The sequence below is a fragment of the Vipera ursinii genome, assembly GCF_947247035.1.
Source record: "Vipera ursinii genome assembly, chromosome: 5".
NCBI lineage: Eukaryota > Metazoa > Chordata > Lepidosauria > Squamata > Viperidae > Vipera > Vipera ursinii.
Genome location: NC_139518.1, coordinates 21133238 through 21149219, shown reverse-complemented (window position 1 = coordinate 21149219; position 15982 = coordinate 21133238). Strand labels below are relative to the sequence as shown.

Here is a 15982-nt window from a genome sequence, read left to right as displayed (position 1 = left end):
TCTGGCTTCTGGAGGCGCCTCTGACAATAAATTAGTAAGCATTTTTCTTCTACGGGTAGGGAACACATGTCAGTTGTGTTGTCCCTCTTGATAAAAAGAGAGAAATCTCAGAGGAGCATGATGTGATCTCTCTACTGTACAATACAGACCTTGCCATGGTGGCAATTACTTATCTCCTAATTCTAAATATAATCTTTGGCCACCCATTTTTTTTCTATTCTTAGATCTCTCAGTGAGGAAACAGCACTGGTAGTTAGGAACATACATAATGTTGGCAAAATATTATGAGAGAAAAATGAAATCAAAAGAGATAATGAATATTAAAAGGACAACGTCTGAGAATTGATCTAGTCCAGAAAAAAGGGTATATATTTGGAATGGGTGATCAGAGTTCAACTCTCAAGACACACACATAGTATTCAGCAGAGTGATTAGCTAAAGGTTCATGTGGATATGATATATGTGAAAGTTACAAATACCCATCAGATTTATAAACCACATAAATTAATTTCAAGTTCACTGATTAAAGAATCACTGAATGCTGCAGATCTAAATACACAATTATAGTGGAAATTAAAGCATCACTGTTAAGTGGTGTACAAACAAACCAGAAGGCATCCATGTCCAGGCTGACATAAAATAGACCTTCCCAAGGGTCTATTTTAAAGGTGTGGGTACATGCTGTTATACAGTCTGCAAGACTTAAATAAAGCCCATCCCAGTGCTTTTGGACCAGAGTCTTAAGGACTCTGAAGGAACAGCTAAATGTGAACATTTCCCAAGCTTGTGTGTTCCAAAGATACAGCTCTGCAATTCTAAAAAAAAGCTTCTTAGAAATTCTGAAGTAGTAGATCCCACCTACCAAAAGTTGGTGAGAACTTCACTACTTTCATTATCTTCTCCAAAAGGAAGAACTACAGCTTTCCTTAGTGCTGTCACTCCACCATGCATTCTCATCTGCAAACATTTTCTCCAGTGGTAGAACCACCACTATAAGCTGCCAATTACATACCATCCATTCCCCTTATAAATCTTTCTATAAGTGTAGGTAGCCCCAGTAGCTGGTTGGGTAGGCAATCCGTCTGCCAACCTGAGTATTCCAGTGCCTATAGGGTGAGTATTCCAGTGCCTATAGGGTGCCTGGTGGTATAGTTAGCACTCTGGACAGTTAGGTATTTTAGGCGTAATAAAACAGCTGCGGTGAGCAGCAGTTTAGCAGGGCCGTAATTGGGAAATGGTAGAATTGGCTCTCTATCATAGTCCATCACCCAGAGGTAGCATCTTTAATCTGCTTGATGAGGATAGTCTTGTTTTTATTTTAGAATTCTTCCATTTGGGGTTATTTATTTTTGAAGTGATGTCTCACTAAGCTAGCTTGAACAAACTGTCTGCAAAAAAAAAAGAAAAGAAAAAGCCAGATGGGAAAAAACCAAAGATCTACATACAAACACCCGCGAAAACCTCAGAAAACATATATATATATATATATATATATATATATATATATATATATATATATATATATATATATATATATATATATATATATATATATATATATATATATATATATATATATATACAGTTGCAAGAAAAAGTATGTGAACGCTTTGGGATCATGTGGAGTTTTGCATGAATTGGCCATAAAATGTGCTCTAAACGTCATGTAAGTCACAACAATAGAAAAACACAGTCTGCTTAAAATAATACTACACAAACATTAGCTGTTGTCATGTTTTAATTGAACATAAGATGGAAACATTCACAGTGCAGGGTGGAAAAAGTATGTGAACCTTTGGACTTAATAACTGGTTGACCCTCCTTTGGTAGCAATAACCTCAACCAAATGTTTCCTGTAGTTGCAGATCAGACCTGCGCAATGATCTGGAGTAATTTTGGACCACTCCTCTTCACAAAACTGTTTCAGTGTAGCAATATTCTTGGGATGTCTGGTGTAAATCGCTCTCTTAAGGTCATGCCACAGCATTTCAATCTGGTTGAGGTCAGGACTCTGACTGGGCCACTCCAGAAGGCATATTCTGTTCTGTTGAAGCCATTGTTTTGTTGAATTACTTGTATGCTTTGGGTCATTGTCCTGTTGCATCACCCATCCTCTGCGGAGCTTCAGTTGGCGGATAGATGGTCGTACGTTTTCCTGCAAAATGTCCTGATAAACTCTGGAATTCATTTTCCCATTGATGACAACAATCCGTCCAGGCCCTGAGGCAGCAAAGCAGCCCCAAACCATGATGCTCCCTCCGCCATGTTTTACAGTGGGGATGAGGTTTTGATGTTGGTGTGCTGTGCCTTTTTTTCTCCACACATAGTGTTGTGTGTTTTTCCCAAACAACTCGATTTTGGTTTCACCTGTCCACAGTATATTTTGCCAGTAGTGCTGTGGAACACCCAGGTGCTGTTTTGCAAACTTCAAGCATGCTGCAATATTATTTTTGGACAGCAATGGCTTCCTCCGTGGTGTCCTCCCATGTCCTCCATTCTTGTTTAATGTTTTCCTTATTGTAGATGTGTCAACAAAAATGTTAGCAGGTGCCAGAGATTTCTGTAGGTCTTTAGCTGACACTCTAGGATTCTTCTTTACCTCATTAAGCATTATGCGCTGTGCTCTTGCAGTCATTTTTACAGGACGACCATGCCTAGGGAGAGTAGCAACAGTGCTAAACTTTCTCCATTTGTAGACAGTCTGTCTTACCGTGGACACATGAACATCAAGGCTTTTGTAGATACTTTTGTAACCCTTTCCAGCTTCATGCAAGTCAACAATTCTTGATCGTAGGTCTTCTGAGAGCACTTTTCTGCGAGGCATGGTTCACATCAGACAGTGCTTCTTGAGATCAGTAAACCCAAAACAGGTGTGTGTATTTAAAGGGCAGGACAGCTGTCAGCAACACATCCAATATCATCACTGATTGGAGTCAAGGTTGGCTCACTCCTGGCTCCAATTAGCTCTTGGAGAAGTCATTAGGCTAGGGGTTCACATACTTTTTCCACCCTGCACTGTGAATGTTTCCATCTTATGTTCAATTAAAACATGACAACAGCTAATGTTTGTGTAGTATTATTTTAAGCAGACTGTGTTTTTCTATTGTTGTGACTTACATGACGTTTAGAGCGCATTTTATGGCCAATTCATGCAAAACTCCATGTAATCCCGAAGGGTTCACATACTTTTTCTTGCAACTGTGAAGCAATATGTGTGTGTGTGTGTGTGTGTGTGTGTGTGTGTAAATTTATTCCTAAGACTGGTAATTGCTTTATTTAAGTAAATACTGACAAATCTACATTAGCAGCTCTGTTAATGACAGATTTGATGCATCCATATTATTTCAGAGTCATAAATAAAAACATATTTTAATGTAATAAACAGGATTGACTAAATTGGACAACATTTTTTTAAAAAAGTTCATTTTCTTTTTACAGAAACTGCAACTGGCAGATCCTGTGTTACAAGAGGCATCCTTGTCCATTTGTAGTTAGATTAGACTTAATCTTCCATCATGAATTTTGTAAAATATGCATCCAATCGATTGAAACATTCCAATCCTTGCAGAACTGCACTTCTTTAGAGCAGCAGCAGATGCAAGCTTGGTTTTTATAAAACAGCATTAGGAAGGGGAGGTAGGCATTAATATTCTTGTTAGATGGATTTTGTTGAAAAATGCAAAAGAGCAATCTTGTGTACAACCTTTTGGTGTAGGTCCATAATCTAAAAGATGCTATCTAAAGCTTTCCTCTTTAGATTTCTGCATGGCTAATTGTGGTATGCCTGGGAGTTAAGACAGAGGACGGATGGAAGGAACAACTCAGTAGATCCTAGAGAACTTCTATATATTACAGATGAGCAAAATTCCCAGCCCGTTGAATTCATGCAAGAATATATTCCATGTGCTTCGTTACCTCTACCTCTAAACTTATTCATGCGTATCTCCTTTTGGCTGTGTGAACATATCTAGAATCTTGAAAATACCAATGAGAAAAAGTTCCCTAATGCAGTCATTGATTTAATCTTGAGCAGCATCCAAAATTTGTAAGCTTCCGTTCTTTCATATGTGGCTGTAAATTATACCTTAGCTTTATGCACACAACTTGTGTGCACTCATGAACCTTCCAGGGCAACCACAAAATGAAAGAAAACATCCATTTTCATTTTTTAAGTAGGAATGGAGTGAACAAAAGATCCATTCACATACAATAATAGTATCCTGAGGATGAACTCTATTTTACTGTTTATGCATGAATCCATGGATACTTGACTTTGATTGCTTCACTTGATTGCCTTCTTCCCTCCTAGGTCAAATTATCTTGAGAATTCCACTTGCAAAATGACAGGATTTAAGCATTATGTGATGATTTGAATCCATCTGTTATTCTTGGCCTGGAAAGCTTACTTACTTATAAATCTTGTCAACACACATGCCTATTTTTAGTGGAGCTCACTTTGCTGGATGGCTTTGATGTATTTTTTTATTAATGGAAAAGATTTTCAAGGAGAATTGACAAGAATGTGGAGGGTATTAAAGATATGGTATGGCTCTACAGCCAAGTTAATAAACAGAAATGCATTATATAAAATGCTAAAAGATAGAAGAGAAATCTAATCAAAATAAAGTTATTCTATCCTGAGCTTGAAATTTTAATGAGTTAGGAGTAATCTATATTATTTATGTTATATGATATAGCCACATTGTTGTCCACAAAGTGATCAACTCTATTGGCATTTCCTTCAAAAAAAATCTTACACTTTAGGTTATTTGTAATAGAAATATGGTCATTATTACAATAATGTTATATCATAGATGCACATTTTTCTTATGGACTTGAACTCCATAAATTTTTTGAATGCTGGATCTGGAGCTGTATTCTCAAAAGTAAGTATTCATAAAATGTGAGTTCAAACCAAAACTAATTTCACACACACACACACACACACACACACACACACACACACACCACACACACACTTTCAAAATCAATAATTCTCCTCAACTTATGCTCTCTTTTGAAATAAATTAATCTTCTTTTAAAATCATGTATTTAGTAAAACTGTACAGAATAAAGTTCCTACTCTGTGTTCTTACTCAACCAATGAAAAAGGACACCAGTAGGAGAACAGATTCTTAAGTGGCTTAGTGGAAACTGCCTGGAAGAATAAACATAAGAGTTTTTCCTGACTGTGAAAGCTAGGATAATATTTGGTTGTGTAACTTTCTTGTTTCAGTCAGAAAGCAGACCAAGGACATGCAATGGAGGACACAGCAAATGAATGTGAAGTCTTAAAAAGTCAGGACATACTGAAAAAGATAGCATGGTTCTTAAGATCTCTTTATTACAGTCATTTTTTGAACTTTATTATTACCATTTGTATTATCATGTTCACATTTCAGTGAAATAATTTTCAGTCAGTGATTGATTCTCAGGACTTAAGTGACATGTGGAGATGTGGAGGCTGAGGCAGCTAGCAGCTCTGGCCCTTGAACACAGGGAGGCTGTGGTGGGCCCCATGGCAGAAAGACATACTTTGAAGAACTTTGCAGTGGGAAATCAAATTTGTTTTTCTATGAACAATAGATTCACATGCCATATCACATCAGGAAATCTCTTTGGCTTCAAAATAATTTGCTTTAAGATTGTGTACATGCTGGTGGTTGCTACTATAATTGGGAAAACAATATTTAAAGACAACTTGTGATTAAAATGTAATCTATGATTTGGTCCTTATTAAAGGCTGAACTGGATGTTACACAATGTGTGAAATTACACCATTGTGAGAAAACTAGAAGGCTGAACTTCCACTCTGAGTAAGTTGTCTAATCCCACTGACTTCTACAACACAGTCACCCAAAACGTTTGGACAGCAAAGCAGGGGAAGGTCAGGTTTTTTGGGGAAAATTGTGCCCAAAAAATTGGGAAGAACAGAAAGGAAATGAACAGTGTTTGTGTGCTGATACATAAATGGTCCTTCCCCCTCCACAATTTCTCATGGAACACAATTTCTTTCATAAGCCTATGATTCCATGGAACACAATCTAAAAAAACTAGATTAGAAACCCTCTCAGAGTAGTCTACTCTAATATTTAACAGTGAAGCAACTATTTTAGGGAGCATGTGTCATGGACAAAAAGCAATGGCTCCTAGTTATTTCCCTCTATAGAAAGCCAAGGTTGTGTTTACTGCTTGGCCTCCTAAATTTGTCAGCTGCATCCGGGACACTAGAAAAGACCAGTTGGATTTTATATGTGGCACAATAAGTAATATGCAGCAAAATAGTTCAGATTGCCTTGCTTTTCTACTTTCCTCTGGCAAAGCAAAACCTGGTCTCTGGGAAACATCTGTTAATCTTGACATTTTGTTGTATAACATGAGAATAAAATCTGAAATTTATATCTGGAATCAAATCTAACCATTTATCATCTTGGATTTTTGATCAAGCATAGCTATTTCCTACAACAGCAATTTTGCATCCGCATATCCACATGGGAACCACATTGAAACACTGTGCAAGTTTCTAGAGTTTCTGAAGCAAAAAATATCCAGTTTGCAAGGCTTTAATACTATCAGAAGTGGGGTACCATTGCAGGCCATGTACGTGGTACTCTGCACAGCATAACAGATCCCTCACAGATGAGATTTTTTATTGGAACTCCAGCTGCTTGTGATTATAAATGTTAAGCATTTCAGAGGCAGCCAAGAGATGTGTACTTTTGCCATCCTGCTGATGCAAATGGGAAGAGTTATGCAGTCACCTGAAATAGCTATAATTTGCTCCATTTTAAAACAACGGCATCTCCTGCCCATCCTCAGTCATCTATCTATTCACAACCCAGGTACAGCTGAAACCCGTTTGACCTTCTCATTAAAATGAAAGGTGTTGATAAAGCACTGAAATCTACCATGACAGGAGGAAATGTTACCTTTGGAATTTCTGTGAAGCTGAATGATAGGAGATTTCAAATCACAAACATCTGCTGCAATTATTATTATCGTTATTATTTTAAAACACTCACTTCTTTGCACAGCAGTTGCAATCAGGCCCTGCTTCAGAACAGGTAGCACCATTATAACTAAACAAGAGATTTGATTAGAATGCCAAGTCTGTCATTCAGCCTCATTATGGATATAAATACAGGACTTCCATTCATAGTATATATACACCATTCTAATGGTGTTTTTAAGTGCACAGCACAAATATATTTTTGTGTTTATTTTACAATTGGTCTTCACTCATATTTGATTGCTTTACTTCAGCATTAAAAGCTACCTTTGTAGGGAAAAAAATCTTTCACAAGTTTTCTATTGCACAAAAATTTTTGAGTAAAGGCAAAAACATTCCTTCCCATGTTTAAATGTCATTCTTTACAATATAATAAATCTATAATTTTCTTTATTCGTTCAAAACAGAGGGGTGGGTAAAGGGACACACATAGTGTGCAAATTTTAAAAAAGGTTTTTTATTATCCAAAAGAATAAACAATGTTTTTTGTTTCAAAACTTGGAAAACTTGTGGATATAGCTAGCCCTAGTTTAATGACCACTTGTTTAGTGACCATTTGAAACTGTAATGGCACTGAATGAGTGGTAGTTATAAATAATTCTCACACTTATGATGGCTGTGGCAGCATTCCATGGTCATGTGATCCCCATCTGTGACCTTCACTTCCAACTTCTGATAAGTAAAGTCAATGAAAAGCTGGCAGTAAGTTGCAAGTCACAGTCACCTGAGGCCCCTCACTTAATAACCCACCTGATCCCTGCTTAATGACAGCAATTGGAACTGCTGTTGCTAAGTGGTGCAGCCAAATGGTTTTTCATCTTACAACTGTATCACTTAACAATGGAGTTTCCAGTCCCAATTAGCGCTGTTAAATGAGAAATTCCTGTATCACTACTGAACTGACGTAAGAATTTGTACATGCAAGAATGTTGTTGTAGGACATAGCATACCTGGGTGGTACTAAAAATTACATAGGTAAAATAGGAGAGGGAAAATAAGAATGCTAGTTTTGTGTATACCTTTCCTTAGCATTTTTATCTCCCTCATCATGTCCAGAATGAACTACTGTCATGGAAGGAGTTTTATAGAAGATATTGTGGATTATATAGAACAGAATCCTGTTTCCCCAGATGGAAGAAGCAAAGATGGTTTGCAAGATTAGAAGGCATAAAGAAATTTTGTGAATAATGTGTAAAAAAGATTTCCTATTTTATCCCCTTTGTCTTGCCTATATAATTTGTACACTTTTTCAGGACTAGAAAGGAGTAGGAAGATGGGCATGTATGGTGACTAATGAGGCAAAATTTCTTCAGAGTAAATTAATGTGAATTCTGAATATACAGCACATTTTGCTCTGAATTAGCATATCCTTTTCAGTGTTGACTGAAGGAATTGACATTATAGGAAATGAACAAGATTTGGTTAAACAAGCAAAAAAAGGTGGAGAATTCTACTGAAATCGCTATTTTTCTGCAATATGGAAAAACAATAATGACTATGCTAATGATGTGAAGAGTCAATCTCCTTTTTAAAAAGGAAGTATACTATTTAATTCATCATTCTATTTGCTTGGCTGAATATACCAACCAATGCTTGGCCAAGAGAATGTTAATAAAATAAAATAAAATAAAATAAAATAAAATAAAATAAAATATAGAATCATTAATGTAATAATACTTCTGTTATATGAAACTAATATAGAAAGGAGCGTATCGTGATGCATCATTAAATAGCTGGTTTCAAAGAATACCCTAGGTAAAAATATCTAAGCGATAAAACTGTGGCGACACTTCCACTTAAGTTGTCAACCAACATACCTGCCTCATCATAGGATACAGTCAATTTTTCCAGCATTTCTCGGTCAACTGAGAGAATTTGTTGCTCCAGGATGGTTTGATAGGATAATACACTGTTCTCCTTATCTTTCTCATAATCTTGAAGGTGTTGCTTTAGGACTTCTGGTAAACGGGACTTCACATATTCTGCTGCTGACTACAGAGAAGAAAGAGGGGAGAAAGAAGAGAAAGAAAGCAAAGTTGACTTTTCTGTGCCATATTACCTTTTGTGCCGTATAAATGTATACACAAAATAATAGGTAGTTTTAGGATTTTAGCCGACATGAAATACGAGAATTTAAAAACCACAACCTATATATCTATTTTTCTTTAATCACAGCCCATCTTGGAGATAGTTCTAGGCAGCCTCTTCAGGTTATTCTTGATTTCTTTCACTTGTCAGATTGAGAAATCAGATCTCCACAAAGTCGAAAATATAACTGAAGCAACTCCCAACACTGAAACTTTTCTATTTTATCAACACAAAAGAGTTCCATCAATGATTTTTAAGAGAAAGAGATTTTTAAGAGAAAGATAAAGTTTTCTCCGCAATTTTTTTTATTGGGTATTGTTGTAGATTGTGACGTTAAAGAAACTTAACTTGATGTTGAACATGATAACAGCAGCACGGTTACTGGTGGGACAATATTGGAAGAAGGATAGTTTGCCCACTATAGAAGAATGGGTGTTTAAAGTTTCGAATCTTGCAGAAATGTCTAAGATTTCTGCTTATTTGAAAGATCATTCACAGGAAAGATATATTTCAGTTTGGAGGAGATGGATAAATTATATTCAGAACAAATATGGGACTAAAAAGTTCCATTTAGCTGATGAGTAGATTTTAGTGGGATATTGTTATTGGTACTTTGTTTGTAGTTATGTTAAAGGGGAGTTAAAGCACATTATGAATTTGGTTAATTGTATATTATGCATAATTTTTATTTAGAATATGATTATTGTAACTATAATCCTGTATTTAGCTCTGGGAAGTGGGGGGGAAGTGGGCGGGTTTGGGGTGGGGGGGATTTGGAGATATATTGTAAAATTTTGTTTTTGTAAAACTCTTTAATTAAAAAAAAGAGTTCCATCAAAAACAGGCTATAGAAAATGTGGGTCTTTCTGGAAGAATGTCACAAAAAATGCCAAGTTACATCAAGAGAAGTGGACAGAAGAAAAATTTTCATTCAGACTTTTCAAATGAAAATGTGCACATCAGCACACACAACAGAGAAAAGCATTCACAAAACTACATCTGCTCAGTGGAAAAAAGGACATGCAAATATCACAAAGGAAAACTTTACAAGAAATAAGAATATTTCATGTATCTTTTCCACATGGTTTATGAATTATGGAACCAAATTATTTACAACTTTTAAAGACAAAATCCATGAAAGAGAAACAGATAGAATCTGCCAATCCTCAACAGATTATGACAATTGGCCAACTGAGAGACATCCACAGCATCGAATCACTCCTGCTACCCAGAGGGGATCATGCCAATTTTAAAAAAAGTTCTCTGATCTCCATAAACTCCAGAAAAAGTATTTCAGGCTCATGGCAACTGTGTTGCTTACACTATTAGTCTAAATTCTCTGAGAAGACATGTTGCTATGGCAGATGGAAAGAGAAATAAAACACTGCAGGTGTCCAAGGCAACTTTTACTCTATATTTTTATTATATATGATAGTATTATAATATATATGTTACATGTTTACTATATATTTTGCTGTTCCTAGCAATAGAAGATATTACTTTAGTTATTTTGCATTATAATTGTTGGCCCCTGAAATAGCATTATGCTATATTACTCTATTTTTACATTTATAATAATTTTTACATCCCTGGATCTGTTGTGAAGAATGGAAAATGGACCTATGTTTCCTGGTCAAGTCAGGTAAATTCCTTGCCTACTTGTGATGAAGGCTGTACTTCATAATCAATGAATTAGTATGCTTCTAAAACACTTACTTGGTAAGATAGTACTGTTCCTCAAGGCATACACGCTGCTGCCATATTGTACCTCTTGGCTGAAGTAATGGACCAGGTAAGAAGGTACCCAATGAGAAATAATTCAACATAGCATTTAGATTAATTTCTCAATGTCCAAAATATATGAAATGTCATATATGAGATCTCACAAAAATTGTTTCCTGTAATCCAACTATAGCTAACCAAGTTAGCTCATGATATCACTAAAGCTGCATTCAATTTGTCTAGAGCCAGGCTAGGCTATACATGACAAAATTATTTCCTGAAATACAATAGCCTGCAACATAACACAATAAATTTAATACTAGATTTTAAATAGCCATTTATTTCCAGCAGTGGAGGAAAGAAGATATAGTACATAACCAGTTTTATGCGTACAGTTTTATAACATACAGAGCCAGTTTGATCTAGTAGTTAAGGAACCGGGCTAGAAAGCAGAAGACTGTAAATTCAATTTCCCTTTGGCCATTAAATCCAGCTGAGTGACCCAGGGCCAGTCATTCTCTCTCAGCCCAACCCACCTCATAGAGTTGTGGAGAAAATAGGAGGAGGAAGACATATTGTTTGTGTTCGCTGCCTAGAGTTATTTGTAAAAATAATAAAAGTGGGATACAAATAAGTAAATAAGTAATAACAACCTTTACCAACCTGGAGTTCTCCATAGGTGTGGTGAACTAAATCCCCAGTCCACATCATTTCTTACATCTTCTGGGAAACCACAAGATAATTTCTGGGTCTGTAACTTCTAAATTGTGGTCTATGGCCTATAAAATTCACAGTTACGCAAAGGTGGAAAGCCAGTTTGGTCTGGGGTTAAGGCACCACACTAGAAATTAGAAGTTTATAAGTTCTACTCCCTTCTGAGGCATTAAAGTCAGCTGGGTGACTTTGGGCCAGTCACTTTGTCTCAACATTTGCAAAATGCTTGAGACTATGATATGTTATTATATATAAAAGCTTGGATCCAGGAGAGGTTTCTTCAATGGAAGAAATGCTGAACTATCTCCAACCTCTATAAAGTTTAGACATCTAAGCAATTAAAAAGGTCTCTCCTTAATGGAATTAAGATTGTGTGGAATTGATGAAACATTGTACCAATGATACATCAAGACCTCAATCTATCAAAAGAGAGATATCGTTTGTTCAAGCCAAAAGGATGTCACTTACATCATTTACACTATTTTTGTAATTATGTCTAGACTTGTTCAAATATTCTTGACTCTGTCTACTATTTGGAAAGGAGGCATAGGCACAAATTTTGTTCACTGCATTTTAAGTCCAAGCAAGGCATTGCTGTTAATAATAATATTCTTACTACTACCCTATGATTATGTTAGCATGGCACAGTATTAAAGAGAGCATACTTCCCAAACCCATCAATAGTGGAATCAATAAGGGCTAGTTTCAACCCCAAACAGCTAGGCTTGTGCTAGCTTAAACTAATGTTCCTCAATCAGCTGAGAAAATTAAGAGTGTTTATTTTCTCTTCCTGCTGCTGGAAATGATGGAGCGTTGTGAACAACCCGGAAAAAACAGGAAAAAAAGAGGAATATATATAGTGGTAGTTGTTCAAAAAATAGGAGGAAGGAGTATTAGTTATGTTTGCCACCTTGGAATGGAAGGAAGGACTTTTTGTAGGCTTCCGGAGATATTTAAAACAGAAACATTGGGAATTTGATGAAAAAGAAGAAAGACATTTTTATGGAAAGAAAATAGCATATGTACTCATTCTTAACATAGCAGCATGGCAGTAACATCCAAAAACTCAACAACAGTATTTAAATATTAATACCTGATCACTTCAAAGGAAGGAAATCACATAAACTAATTTCAGTTAAGACATGTAAAGTTATCACTAGCTGAAAATAAAACTAAATACAATTGGAAATAGTTTTAGGAAAAAGGAGGGGTATGAGATTTGTAAGACGTATGTATCAGATTCTAAATCTAATGAAACTGAGACTGCAAGTTTTATTTGAAAAAGCAAAAGCAAGAGTGTTTCCAATTCCCTCTCATATATGGTTCTAAGTTGGCAGAGTACATCACACTGATGAATGTCTGTTAATTTAATGGAAAACTATATTTATTTTATTTATTTATTTATTTTATTGCATTTATATACCGCCCTTTCCCTGAGGACTCAGGGCGGTTTACAGGGAGTTAAAAATCAACCATACAAAAGTTAAAACCCAATTTAAAAAAATATTAAATCAACCCTGTACTATTAAAAACCCCAATTAAAATGAGTGTCTCCTCAGCCTGGGCCCGAGAGCTCAAAGAGCCAGGTCTTCAGGCCCTGGCGGAATGATTGGAGGTTGGGAGCAGTCCTCAGCTCCACTGGCAGCTGGTTCCAGAGGGCAGGCACCCCCACTGAGAAGGCCCTATCCCTGGGTGTCACCCGCCGGCAATCTCTTACCGGCGGGACCCTGAGCAGACCCTCCCTGTGGGAGCGCACTGGGCGAAGGGCGTTTGATGCCGGCAGCAGGTGTTCCCTCAAATACCCCGGACCCAGGCCATGTAGGGCTTTATAGGTGATAACCAGCACCTTGAATTTCACCCGGAGGGCAACCGGAAGCCAATGCAGCTCGCGGAGTAGAGGTATTACATGGGAGTATCGGGAGACCCCCATTACAACTCGCGCGGCCGCATTCTGCACCAGTTGAAGCCTCCGAGTGGTCTTCAAGGGCAGCCCCATGTAGAGAGCGTTACAGTAGTCCAAACGGGAGGTCACAAGCGCATGAGTAACTGTGCGTAGGGCGTCTCGGTCCAGAACCTGTGCAAAAGCCCCCCTGGTCACGGCTCCTATGTGATCTTCAAAATTGAGCCGTGAATCCAGGAGGACGCCCAAGTTGCGAGCCCTATCAATGGGGTGTAACTTGGTTAACCCGAGGTGGAATAACTTGGTTAACCCGAGATGCCGATATGCACAGCCACTCAGTCTTGGCGGGATTGAGACGAAGCCTGTTTCTCCCCATCCAGACCTGAACCGCCTCCAGGCACCGGGACATCACGGAGAGGGCATCACTGGGTTGGTTCAGGGTGGAAAGAAAAAGTTGGGTATCATCAGCGTACTGATATAAAGATCCAATAGCCAATGTCTGCAACTCTATAAAGACTGAAGCAAATCTATAATTTAGACAACTTTATATGCTACAGGGCTGTGAAAAGTTACAAGTGTATTCTGTATATATTTCTAAGTTCAGAATATTTAGTGTTCTACGGAATTTGTTAATGTCCTAAATTAAGCAAGGTCTGTCTAAAAATTCCAGAATGTTTTTTTTCTTATCCCTAAGAAGGAGTTGTTACTATCTCCTGGCACCTCTACGTTACCAGCACCAGGACCACAAGACTTGTAAGTTCTTGGAGAATGCTTTACATTCCAGAGAGGTTTGGCTAGGAATTTCTACTGTAAATGGAATTTGCTAACAATTTATACTATTTTTCTAGAGCAAGTTGAGTAAAATGTTAAGATTCAACTCCCAAATTATTCTTAGAAATGGAGAGACTTGGCTGTGAGGCAAAATGTTCTTGGTAATTTAAATGCATAGCTAAATAAGATTACTATACCATATACTGAATAATTTATCCTGTTATATTAGAGATTAAAATTTGGTAAGCTTTTTGAAGGGGCTTTAGGGATTCTAACCAACACATATTTTAAGCTCCTCTGGTCTAAATTATTATTTTATCAGACACCCAGTGTGTTGTGTATCCGTGTTTTTATCTCTCTGGCTCTTTTACCAAGTTGTTTTATTGCACTAGAAGGCACAAATAATTTGTTATAGACCACTGATAATAGTTGAGAATAAATTCCATCTAGTATAACTATCAAGACTGATGTCGATATTCATTAATGAACCATAACACCATTTTATAGGGATTTAATCTAAACTTATTTCCTCCCAACCTGCAAGCATTAATTCAAGATTTTTTTACTGAGGCTCTGGCTTGGCCCAGCATATTGATGATATCTCATTTAAAACCTCTAGATGACCCTTCCTGGTGGTTTCATATAGACATCAAATAACAGGAGAGAGCCCTAAGTCTTAAGGGACTCCACATGGAGAACCCAAGGGATTAAAAACTTTTCCTACCACATCACTGATTGGAACTAACTACTTAGAGTTTAGGTAAACTATAAACTCTTTAAGGGGGCCAGTTGTATAGCCAGTAGCAGATGGCATTATACAAGTACACATACTTTCCCTCTCTTACAATGGTTGTCAGGAAGAAATGTAAATAGGTACAAGGGAAATGAAATGCAGAATTTAGAAGGTGTTAATTATACCAGCACAGCATACTTAATTTAGCAGGGAGAATTGACTAACAGCTGTAGTGTCTCTATTCAAATTGTAGGAGATAGACTAATAATGAATTTCAGTTCATCTTTTTATCATAAAAATCTAGTTTCTTAAGGACCCTGTTCACAAATTGCAAACTTAAAGAGAGGGTCAAACTTCTATTCATCCAATAAAACTAACTAGAGTTTTTGCAAATATTCTCTTCCAGAAATATCTGACATTCATTTTGGAATTAATTTTCCATTTAAAAAAAATTACATGTTCTCATTTAATAAGATTGTTCAAAGAAAAATCTTCATCAGGGTCCAGTCCAAGCTGGGAATAAACAATATGGAGACTACTTTAGAAAAAAGGTTGTAGTTTATGGAAGAGCAGAACCACAAGACATGAGACTCTGGAGCAGCTGTCTACAGGTTGCTGGGAGTGGTGGGTTTTTATACCTTCTTGGGCTTTTGTGTTTGGAGTTGTTCCTGTTTGAGCCTTTGTATTTCCTGTGTCATGTACTCTGACCTGAGTCTGAGTGTGCCGTTTTGGTATTCTGATGGTGGTGGGTTAATCCTAAACATCATATCCTACTTCCCTGGGGCTGTGGCTGATGACTATGTCCTGTGTTGGATTTTTTTTGGGGGGAGGGGGGTGAGGGGTTGCTGGTTCTAATTCTATCACTCTACTATTGTTAGCTATCAGTTTTGCTGTGAGGGATTTCAAAATATCCTGTCTTGAATAGGCTTCTGCTTGGTAGTATTTACTCATGAATGTGGCTGAATGAAATCTGCATTTCTAAAAGGTGGTTTCCTGAGTTTCTGCTGGAGGCTATTAAGAAAAATTGGGCTTGTTTCTCTGCCTT

The 15982-nt window shown here is 37.0% G+C and overlaps 1 protein-coding gene across 4 annotated transcripts in view; it reads right to left on the bottom strand.

Moving 5' to 3' along the window:
- Positions 1–15982, bottom strand: part of PPM1L (protein phosphatase, Mg2+/Mn2+ dependent 1L) — a 188274-nt gene that overhangs the window by 47427 nt on the left and 124865 nt on the right. For 2 of the 4 annotated variants that reach the window (XM_083364315.1, XM_083364316.1), the window contains exon 3: positions 8827–8997. In XM_083364315.1, coding sequence (XP_083220441.1) covers positions 8827–8997 — 171 coding nt within the window. Of the gene's footprint in view, positions 1–8826; positions 9002–15982 lie in introns of all 4 variants that reach the window. The other 2 variants (XM_083364318.1, XM_083364317.1) reach the window with 1 other exon arrangement.